General features: G+C 36.4%; 1 protein-coding gene across 1 annotated transcript; it reads right to left on the bottom strand.

Annotated features, from left to right (window-relative positions):
- Positions 1-5,662: 5,662 nt before the first annotated feature.
- On the bottom strand, positions 5,663-8,132 carry LOC111913170 (DEAD-box ATP-dependent RNA helicase 38). The gene is made up of 8 exons (XM_023908898.3): positions 7,802-8,132; positions 7,408-7,701; positions 7,016-7,243; positions 6,852-6,917; positions 6,339-6,755; positions 6,135-6,246; positions 5,945-6,030; positions 5,663-5,865 (listed from the first exon to the last, which is right to left on the bottom strand). The coding sequence occupies exons 1-8, from the start codon at positions 8,051-8,053 to the stop codon at positions 5,803-5,805; spliced, it is 1,518 nt and encodes a 505-aa protein (XP_023764666.1). The 5' UTR covers positions 8,054-8,132; the 3' UTR covers positions 5,663-5,802.
- Positions 8,133-11,982: the final 3,850 nt, after the last annotated feature.

The raw sequence follows: 11,982 nt of genomic DNA, 5'->3' as shown, positions 1-11,982 counted from the left end.
CTTACTAACCTTCATAATATTCATTCCATCATTCAAAATTCTAAGCTTCTTATTTAGACTACATCTTGAGCTTTGTAAAGATGTCAAAAGGTGAGTCAACGAAAAGATCATAAACTTATAACAATGATAGAAGGTTATTAAGCAACTTTTTTTGTTAAATGGTAAATCTAATATAGTCCTAAACTACTCCAACTTCCACTTAAAGTCTCAAACAGGAGTTGAACCCTTCATCAAAAGAAGGAAGGGCAAAACTTGACAAAAAAATGGAGATCAGACAAAGTAGTTACCTGTATAGGAGCATTGAAACTTAAATAAATCAAAAAATTGTCATCGAATATTTGGTGGGAAACTATTAAATTAGTGGACTTTACCTACAAGCTAAACAAATAGTGATGGTAAATTAAATAATACTTGAAGAAAAAATATGTATTAGAGAACCAGACCAATCAACCTTCATAAGTGCATATAACAATCGCCACCATATTCTGGGTGTTGTGTCCCCCATCGCCACCACATATTTCCATTGCCACTGTATCTGTCCCACCACCACCACCTTTTCCTATCAACATATAAAACCCACAAAATTGTAAGTAAAAACTGAAGAAAAAAATGTAAATCAAGATGCCATAAGACCAAAGATAGCAGATCTAAAAATATAGAATTAACACAAAATAAGATCAAAAGGGTAAGCCGAAGAAGTCAGTTATTCCAACAGGCAGCAACGTCAGATGCCTGCCTGGACTGACCAAGGCTGAGGTAGCGACTAAAAAACAAAATGTCGAAGATTGAAAATTGAACATTAACTAATAATTCAAAATCTATTTATTTGTATCAAGAAAGTTTCAAATTGTGAAACTTCTTGCAATATTGTAAACATCCATTTTTCTGGATTGGGTTTAATTCGGATTTGTAGCTCACTGTAGTTGAACGTATGTACTGCTTCAGGAAAAAATGTAAAATATATGAGTATGAAGAACTATGGGATTCATGCTTGTATATGTATGTGATATGAGTAAGATTACCACACATGGATGGGGTAATCCCAAAAGAGATTGATATTGCAATTCCACAGAGGGCAACAGAATCAATGCCTCTGCTGGTTGAATAAAAACACATACATGATTCACTGAACATGTTCATATACATACATATCTATAGAGTTTTATGAAATAAGAGACTAAGGATGTGATTTTATTTTGATGATACACTTGTAGAAGAACTGGCAGCAGATGAACCCTACATGATAGTTTTGGATTTATGATGGGCAGGAACTTAACTTAAAGGGGTACAAGAAACAGGATAAAGATGGATGAAAAAGAAGAGGATAAATATGGGATAAGTTAAGAAAACTGAGTAACTCGTTTCTTGACCATACCTGTACTAAATAGCCAACAACCAAAAAGCCCTAGAATGAAAATGGATAGAACAACTAATCATCTTACCTCTGCCTTCCCCATACCTGAACAAGTTAAAACCAAAAATCAAGTTAAAACAAAACTAGATATAATGATTCCTCTTTTGGTATAACACCAGATGATCCACCCTTAAAGGCAACACCTTTTCTGAAATCCACCCTCATACCATTAGAGAGAGGTTCTTCACAAGACAAATTATCCATGTCAGCTTCCTTTTTGTTTCACCACCAATGCCATCACAAACAATGTTGATGTTTTTCAGTTCAGGTGGGACCAAATTACCCTCGGTCTTTGGCTTCTTCTCGTTTCGGTCAACTTTAATATCAGGCCTATTAACTGTCTTCACTTTTTTTATGCACAGAACCACAACTACTATCCTACCATTTTTCTTTTTCAGTCAAATACAAGAGTTCATAAGGAAGAGGGGATAAAAGTAGACCTCCAAGAACCGGAAATGATGTCATCATCTATTTCAGAATCAAAAATTCAAAATTAAAATCTTACCCACATAAAAAGACGATCAAGATTCAAGAAAATATTAGGAGATTTACCAACCTCAAGAATACTAGTGGGTGATGCCTCATGAGGGCTGTCATTAGGCAAGTGACAAAAATCATCACTGTCTACAGGACTAGCTTCCAATGATGATGAAGGGGAGAGATCAAGGCCAAGTCAACTGTAGATGGCGATGGAGTTGAGGTAGGGTTTGTGGAGGCTTCGCAATCGGCAATAAATTGGTTAATCAGAGAGCAATGGAAAGGAACTGGGGTAATAACCCCCAAATTAGAAGCAGCTGAATTTCGGAGGGGGGGGGGAGAGGTGAGCGGAGGTCGTCGGTGGGAAGTGAAGCGGTGGAGGTTTGAGAATCCAAGAAAATCCAAGAAATTTGTCAAGAAACGTATACATGTACTCAGGTTAATAAGACACGAGAGTACCTTTGGCGGGAGCGTTGATAAATAAAACCCTAGACGAAGGATTTCTGGCTTATGTAGCTGATAACGCAGGTTTATGAGTTTTTTTGGTGGGTATTCTTTTTATTAGTGGATTCATCTTACTCGATCTCACATAATGATATTGATTTCCTGCTTCTACTCCTAGAACTTGAATGATAGCTCTTCTTCCTCCTCCTTGACCTGGAATCATATGAATCATCTGAATCATTGATGAGAAGAACTTGAAGATAAAATATGGAAACATAGGTGGAGGAGAACAAGGGAAACCAGATGCAATAATTATGAAGGCCAAGACCGCCTAAGAAGTGATCGATGCCAAAAAAAAATAGGGGGGAAACAAAAATCGCTAAAATCGCATGAGAGAATCCTTGAATTTTAGGGAAAATACCACCGGTTGTTTGGGATTTTTCTTAGTAGCAAGATTTTTTTAGGCTTGTTGTAATGAAGATGTAATGAAGTCGGTTGTTGTGATTCTTTAGGCTTCAAAATTGATAGATTTTTTTTCGATTCTTTCAATTTTGAATCAGAAAATGAGAAAGAGTTAGGGAAATCAAGAGTGCAATGCTCGTTCTTGTTAGGTTGAAGATGAAAGATAGATAGAAGATAGAAAAAAAAAGGCGGGTTTTCAAAATTTTGGGGATTTCATTTCCCCCCTTGTCTACTGAAGGCGCGTTTCATTAAAATTATAAAGCGACAGGTACAGACGACGCGCGTTTAAGATAAAGCGCCCTCCGTGTTTTTAATTTTTTTTTCTTGAGACACTAAATTAAGGGCACGCAATAAAGCGTGACGTAAATCCTTAAATTTTTTGGAGAGATGACACTATTTTAAGGGCACGTCCTTTTGCGTATCATTAATTATCGCGTGTCGTAAAAAGCGCGTCATTAAAGGTCTTTTTTCTAGTAGTGAATCTCGAACTTGCCACCGCCTAACACATAAGGCAAATACTCTCATGAATATAACTCTCGAGTGTAGGATCAACCCTCTCTTGACACCCTCTTAAGGGTAAAAGACCATTTTACCCCTCTCTTGGCCCAAAGGCCACATCGCTGACCAAACCCTAAAAGTCAACAAAAGTCAACGATCAACTTTGACCGGACTCGGCGAGTGCACTAGGGCGAATCGGCGAGTCTACACGTGTCCACTGACTCCCTTGGGTCCTCTCTTGACACGTCGAGTATTTCTCTGACTCGACGAGTTTCACCTGGCATAATCGCGGGGCCACCACGACTCAACTCGCCAAGTCTCAAGAACAACTCGGCGAGTTCCAGCTTGACTCAGTCCACTTGTCAACCTTCTCTAACTCTTCCTGACTCACTGAGTCATCCCTTAACTCGGCAAGACCACTCGCTGAGTGGTTAGGACAATCTCCATGCTACTCGTCGAGTCTGTTCTTCGGACTCGGCGAGTCCATGCCATGCATCAACTCAATCTCGCTTCTGAGGTCAGATCCGCTCCAACAACTCATAGATCTAGCCCTCCCAAGAACATTCATCACGTAAAGTCTCAATCTTGGCTACCAAGCAACGCCTACAAGGCTTCTTTTGATGAAATGACATCTAAAATGGAAACCTAAGCCTCCAACTCAAAAGGAAAGGCTTAAAGCATGGCATTTGGGACTCTCTGGACGTACTAAGGTCCAGATCTAGGTACCATTTCCCCATGGGACCTCTCATACTCCAAATACAAGGCAAACAAGGCATGAAGAAACCCTAGATTTGGCAATATCAAGAAAATCACGAGAATAAGCTCTGAATGTTACCTCAATTAGCTTCCTCTGTCGAAATGGGAGTAGATCTAAGCTCCCCAACTCCCTTAGCTTGGCTTTCCTCTTCCTTTCTTGCAAATACACACAAAAATGGTGAATAATGGCCTCTTATCTCACTCACAAGAACTCTCAGCTGCTCTGGTGCTCCCAAGGTCGAAGGTAGCCGCAATGAAGGCCATAAGGTCCCTTAAATAGGGCTCAGGACCGGGAAATTAGGGTTTCATTAAACAGTGTGGACTCGCCGAGTCCAGGTGCGAACCCGTGTCCAAAACCGCGAACCTACTCGGCGAGTTTGAGCTCCAACTCGCCGAGTCCCCACACAAAACACCAAAAATATATGAATAAATAATACTTGGGGTTCCGGGCTGTTACACACGCCGTTTAAACACATCAAAGTTTGGCGAAAATTGAGAGTCCCCAAAATTTAATCATTAAAAATAACGGTTAAAAACTAGTTTAAGTTCTTTGTGGTTGCATTTTTATGTTTTTTTTCATTATTATCTTTTTTATTTTATGTTGTGTGTTTTAAATTAATATAATCTTTGTTTCATTGAATAATAAACTAATGTAAAAATATATATATTTTTTTTTATTGTGTTTGTGAATTAAAAATCCTTATGTATGAGGTCGAGCAATGAGGATCTTGTATATGTGATAATGGGTTTAATCCTTATGTATGAGGTCGAGCAATGAGGATCTTGTATATGTGATAATGGGCAAATTAATCACATTACTCTTATATGGGATATTGGGCGAATTAATAGCAAGTCTTATTTGTCTTTTGAATCACTCCATAAAAATAAAAAATAAAAAATAAAAACCCTTTTCGCTTTTCTAAAAGAAGGCATATTCAAAAAAAAAATCCTAGTTAGGAGTATTTATAACTGAAAAACTTTAGCAACTATTGGACCCGACCCATATACAAAAAAAAAATATATGGAATAACTAAACATGTTCATACCGTAGGGGGCTCCACCTATATATTGCTTCAGGCCTAACGAAACTCAAAATACTAGAAATACTTATCCCTTCGATCATCATACAGATTTCTTCATTTTGCTCCGAATCATATCATTCATTCGAATCACCAAATTTCAATTCACAATCTTATGATTAAGTTGTTATATTTTTCAAACAATGCATTTTGCAAAATAAGGAAATATCTTAAAATGGATTTCATTTTGTGATACCCAAAATTTGCGAGTCTTTCAATTAACGATTTACAAAAGCTAAGCAAAAATACATCATAATAACATCGTTTAATAATTACAAATTTTTATCAGTCGAGTGTTACTAACCCAAAAATGCTAGTCTACTTACCTCGTGAAAATTTCTTTTTGTAACATAAACATTTTGTATTACTATAACGCATGACATGACAGTCGATCTCTACTTTGAGCAAAACAAATGTTGTAAACATGTCTTGTTTCCAAATAGCAAAAGAAATACATTTCAAGAAGATCCACAATCCTTCAAAAGTCAAAAACGCATGAATACATCAAGATCACGACTGCAATATAACTAAATATTCCAAATTAAATCTTCTCATAACTCCCAACTTTTGTGACAATTATAAATCCCAACCAAACAATACAAAAACCATTAAATGGCAGTTTAGTAAATAACTCAAACCAGCTTTCATATAAAGGTCCAATATGTAAAATCTTTACATCAAACCAGCTTTCTTCAAAGCATCCTCAAACTGTTCATCATCTGTCCATGAGGTCACCTACAAAATATATAATCAAATTAACTACACATTCTCCAAACTATTTACAAATATTTCCATAATTTTTATTTATTTTTACCTCAGTAACATAATGGTTGAAATGTCTCTCAATTTTTTCCATGATCATGTTGTCCCTTTCACCACATAGCAAGTTGAATACAGCTCCTATTACATAACATTATAAAGTATTTATGTACTCATTTTAATACTATTTCAAGTATTATAATTTTACAATATTAAAAGAAAAAAAAAAAAAAAAGTAAAATTACCTTTACGCCCAAATCGCCCTGCTCTTCCAATCCGATGCAAGTACACTTCATGGTCAGGTTCAGATTGATGATCATGTCTTATAGGAAGATCATAATTAACCACCAAATTGACCTGATAAAAAAAAAGATATCATTATATATAAATTATAAAGGAAGAAGAACACAAAAGATAAAAGCAGGGGTAGAATTGTAATTTTACAAAACCTGTGCTTGATCAAACCCACGAGCAAGAACATCGGTTGATATCAAAACTTGAGTCAATCCATCTTTGAATTCTTTAACAATTTTATCTCTATCTTCTTGTGTAAGAGCACCTTGAATTGTTGTGACTTCATAACCATAGCCAGAAAGTGCATCATGCAACATTCCAGCACTTTTTCTTGTTTTGACAAATATAATTGTTTGTCCAACTTTTTGCCCTAGCTCCATGATTTTGTCTTTAATTACCAAAATCTTTGAAAGTTCATCAGGTAGATTCACTTTATATTGTTTCACTGAATCCAATGACAGTTCTTCTTTCTTCACGAATAGTTGATTGTACTCTTGTTTGAAAAGATCTTTAACAATTTTTGATACAAAAGCCTTCACATTCTCATTGAAAGTAGCAGAAAACAATAGCACCTGTGCATTAAATGCTTCGTGTATGATGTTACACCACTAAAAACAAATAATCCAATTGAATTTTAATGATTGTTCATCATTATATCAACAACAAACCTGGCATTTAGGACTCCACCTCACGATTTCCTTCATTATTCTTACAGAATCTTCTTTAAAACCTCCCTAAAACCAGAATAAACTACATGACATGAGTAAATCAATCACTAACTATAACAATGCTCAAAAGCTAGATTATTAAATAGTAATAATAACAAGATCACCTCTGCAAGCATATGATCTGCTTCATCAAAGACAAGAATCTTCAGTTGAGAAGTACCCAGTTTCTTGGCTGCAATCCATTTGTTAATTGTACCAGGTGTGCCGATAATTACTTGTGCTGTAATTGGTGCTCTTTTGGAGATCGGCATGTAATTAGCTTTATCTGCAGGAAGTCCTAATTCTGATGTTATGCCAGTAAACTTTCCCATCTTCAGTAGCACTTCCATATTCTGCATCATCATTAAGATATGATGAAATCAGTAAAGTATCTAGATAAAAATTCTCAGATTCAAGAGGCAGGAAGCTGTTGAAAAATACAAATATCTATGGATCTGTATCGTTTTTATAATCTGGATATAAGAGGAGGAAGCAAGAACTTGAAGTTTAGAGTAACCTGGATTGCCAATTCTCTGGTTGGGCATATACACAGTGCCTGAGGAACGCCTAGCTTTGGATCAACGCGACTCAACATACCGAGCACGAAACAAGTTGTTTTCCCAGAACCATTGTGTGCCTGAGCAATTAGATTCTTGAAAGGTGGAGTTAGTATCATCGGCAAGCTAATTGATTGGATCTTACTCGGTCTCTCAAACTTCATCTCCACGTAGAGTCCTTTCAATAACTCCGGTGAAAGGTTTAAATCCTCGAATCTCACGGCAGATGTATACGGTGTTTCTCCGGAGGTAACCTAAAATCAATTTAAAAACCCTAGCTTAATTAAGTAAATTTAATTAGAACTGGAATCGGATAAAGAAAAATATGAATATGAAGGAGTGTGTTTGTTTTACAGCTTGAATGTTGGCATCTTCAGGATCATCAAGGAAGTTGTTAACTTTTTTGGACTCGTCGATGGCGAGAGAGTCTAGTATAATTCCGTCGGTGGCGGAGGAAGTGGATGTTGCTTCGGGCTCCTCTACGACGTCGTCGGGCTCGTCAGCCCATCTTCCGACAACGGAAGTTTTGGTGATCGGAGAGGCTTCGGTGGTGGTGGAGGAGGCGGTGGCGGCAGCGGTAGCGGCGCTGGACGCAGTGTCGCTCATGGTGGGGTTCAGTTGACTGTAATTGTAATTGGCGATATGTGAAATCGATTTGAGAAAAGAGGTTTATACATATGCGGAAGGTTGTTCAAATATGGTGAGGATACGTGGCTTTTTTTTTTCTTTTCTTTTGTTAGATTTTATATTTATACCGAGAGAAAATAAATATTTTTTACTTTTTGTTTTTATCATTTTTTATTTACCATCAACATAAATATTAAAAATCAATAAAAAAGATTAAAAAAAAGAATTACAATAAAACATAGGTGTGAAACTATATCTCATCATTAACTCCATAAAATGTTTAAATTCGTTAAGTCGTTTAAAACTTCGTGGTACATTGCAATAACAAAGTATACTTTTTCTAAACATCACATAGCTCAATATAAATCATAAGAAAAAACAACATGAATAAAAAATATACATGATCTGAAACTTGTCAAAATCAAGTTATCTAAACTTATAACACAAGGCCTCCCATCTTTAAGGATACATTGCGATAACTCATGAGTTTGAAGATCCTTAAACAACATTAAAGGGACAGTGGAAGCAAAAACTCGATCTATGAACAACCTATCTAATACAACTTTAATATACGAGTACTAATACCTTTTAGGGTTTTTAGAAACCATTGTAGATCTTCGATTGATTGCTTGATGAGAGTTAAGAGTCCAACGTAGAACTCTTCGTTTGTAGTCGCTTCCAAAGATCTCAGATCAGCAACATCTACAACAACTCATGCAACGAACACCATGAACGAAGCTCCAAAAATTCGAAACCGTTGGAACTTCAGGTACCACGTCGTGGCAATGAAGCCACCGTAACACAACGTCGCGATTTTGAAGGTTTCGGGAATGAAGATGTAGGATTGAATTTTCTCTAAGGATTTGAGTAAAATTCATCATCATAATACGTCCAAGGATCCCTTTATTTATAGGGAATGGTATATAACTCTAAGAGACAATTATCTAGTCATCTAATAACTATCCATATAAATGGTAATTATCTGACTGCTTAAATTATTTTATTTTATCTTTTAGTACATCTAGAAGTTCTAGATTTCATTTAATTAATTAAGGACTATTAATTACTTAACAGATCAAGTCCCTATAGTTTTTTCATGTCATTTATTGCTTATTTTTATTCTTACATTTAACCCAAAATGACCCTACTATTAATAGTAATATTACCAAAGGTTATAAATGTGTTGTAACGATGGACACCATTCTCCATCACTACCACTTGCACAAGTTACCAACATTATATGGTCTAATATTCACTAGTAACAAGTAGAGAGTATACAATCAAATATATTCATCATACTCACAACATAGAGTCATGACATAGCCCTTAGATAAGTGATCAAATATTCCTTTATTCTTCAAGATATCTCTATAAATGCGAGACATGGATATAGTCAATCTCAAACATGCAATATTCTATTTCTCAAAACTGACTTGTATCTCGATTGATTGTTTGATGGGAGTTAAGAGTCCAACGTAGAACTCTTCGTTTGTAGTCACTTCCAGAGAAATCAGATCAGCAACATCTACAACAACTCATGCAACGAACACCATGAACGAAGCTCCAAAAATTTGAAAATGCATAAATGATTCATCAATTCAGTATGAGCACGACCAAAGCAAACTGCATAATTGATTCATCAATTCAGTCTAAGCACGACCATGTATTTTAATGTCAACACCAAATCATCGAGGAACCCAAAGATATTGACTCGAACTATTTAAATGTAACATCCCAAAAATCAAAATAAAATTTTTGTTTTTCAAAAACAACCCAATGACCATAGTTGTTTACAAAACATTGTTTCAAAAGTTATAGTCAATGAGCAGAGTATCCCAAAATCCAAATAACATAAACTTTGAAGGATGTACACGATTACGCCTCCGCCTTGCCACGATCATCTGAAGTACCTGAAACAACAAACTGAAGTTGTAAGTCAAAGTTTAGTAAGTTCCCCCAAAGTACCACCACACAAACATATAACCAAACATATATCGGGTCCACAACCTCCTGGTTGGATTACCCTTGGCCCACAACCTCTCGATTGGAATGCTCCGGTCTGTTGACTGACAGCACAAAGCAGCACAATGTCAACCCCACCATACCATGTCGACATATACATAACAAATAACATATACCCATCAACAGATAATCATATAACTAGTCCACAGACAACATGCATATCTATAAATCACTACCACATAGCAACATCCTATATACTAGGATACAAATTTGTATATCAGTACAACATAGCAACATCCTATATACCAGGATACAGATCTAACAGAACACTACAACATATCAACATCCTATATACCAAAAATCCAAGGAATACATAACCGTATATACTCAGAGGTGAGATAGACACCCGTATAGGTGATCCTACTCTAGTGCCACAACCAAACGAGGAACATGCAAGAAATCATATATCAAGAGTCCTCAATCTATCATACATGACTATATACAGTCTTTATAACATCCCTCTACTAAAAGGTAACCAAAACTAGTGGGCCGACATTGGTGCCTTCGACCCACGGGTACAATGAGGCAAAAGTCACCTAAAATGAAGAAACCTGAAAAACTGAGACGCGTTTCCCTTTCTACAACGCGTGCTCCCGCGAAGCCGCTAATCACCAAAACCAAGTAAAACCTTAATTAACAGTCCAAAACCCTTAAGTTTGACCAAATTCAACGGTCAACGAAAGTAAAAAAGTCAAAGTCCATGGCAGTTGCGTACGCCCAACGTATGCAACTTGATCTTATTTCTCCATTAAGTACTTTATCACTTAAGACCTTTTGTCCAAACGTCAGATCTAGACTCAAAACATCGACTTAAGTCATAAAGTTCCACCTTTATGACTTTCCATGGCTAGAAAAGGTCCAAAAGCCAAAACCCTAACTTATTAATCTATTAATACATCATAAATTTTACATGGAAGGGATAGATCGAAGGACCAAGATCACATTTTTATGGTTCTCAATAACTTCATAATGGATAAAGTTTCCAACTTTATCCATTGGAATGGCCCTAACAAACAAAATCTAGTATTTAAGTCTTAAAAGGACCAAAAATGCATCTTTTTGAACTTAATCCATTAAGTCCAAGTCTCCAACCTTCACATCTGAATCAATATGATGTTTAGATGGATAAAGTTTCCAAATTTATCCATAACAAGGTCACAAAATTTCAAGATCTAAACCTTATGCACTTAAAGTGACCAAAATCTCATAACACTAAAAAACAGTTAGATCTAACAAATGCATAATCAAGATTCAAACTTTATACCTCTAAAAGAAACATCAAGGTGATGACAGTCTTGATCTACAAGCTCCAATGCAGCCGACACTTATCCAATGAACTCCTTCTTCTCTATAATGCACCAAGAACACTCCAAAGCACTTAAAACACATTCTTTTGCTCACACAGCTCAAACTAGGGTTAGCGTTTCAAAGGAGGACGTTGAAGGGGTGGAGGCAGAGAATATAAAGGGTTTGGGGGAGTTAAGGAGCTTAGATAGGGCTCAAAACCCTCAAATTAGGGGTTGACATCTTATCGTGTACGCCCAACGTACTCTTGGTATGTCCAGCGTACTAGGTTGGTCCTCCACGATTTGCCATGTCTAGTACGCCTAGCGTACACCCTGTACACCCAACGTACTAGACTAAACCCAAATCTCCCTATCTTCGAACAGTCATAACTTCTTCGTTCTAACTCCGATTATGAAGATCCTTATATCCATGGAAAGGGGTTGAAGAGCCCCACAATATTATCTAAATATCTAGGACTAAAAACTTCTTAAACAAAAATCCATATTTTATGCAAGAACCCGACCTATGACTTTTCCCTTTCTACCCTTCGACCCGAAACACAATTCAAGGGTTAAATCTTTTAACTATCATTACCTCCT

Source organism: Lactuca sativa, chromosome 1, assembly GCF_002870075.4.
Source record: "Lactuca sativa cultivar Salinas chromosome 1, Lsat_Salinas_v11, whole genome shotgun sequence".
NCBI lineage: Eukaryota > Viridiplantae > Streptophyta > Magnoliopsida > Asterales > Asteraceae > Lactuca > Lactuca sativa.
Note: the sequence above shows the minus strand (reverse complement) of the source record. Positions and strands in the feature narration are given on the sequence as shown.

What these genes read in the sequence shown, in the direction of transcription:
- LOC111913170 (XM_023908898.3), bottom strand. Translation starts at nt 8,053, where the DNA reads ATGAGCGACACTGCGTCCAGCGCCGCTACCGCTGCCGCCACCGCCTCC. An exon ending in AAGATGCCAACATTCAAGCT is followed by an intron (nt 7,702 to 7,801) that starts GTAAAACAAACA and finishes AATTGATTTTAG; the next exon opens with GTTACCTCCGGAGAAACACC. An exon ending in AGGGCGATTTGGGCGTAAAG is followed by an intron (nt 6,031 to 6,134) that starts GTAATTTTACTT and finishes GTTATGTAATAG; the next exon opens with GAGCTGTATTCAACTTGCTA.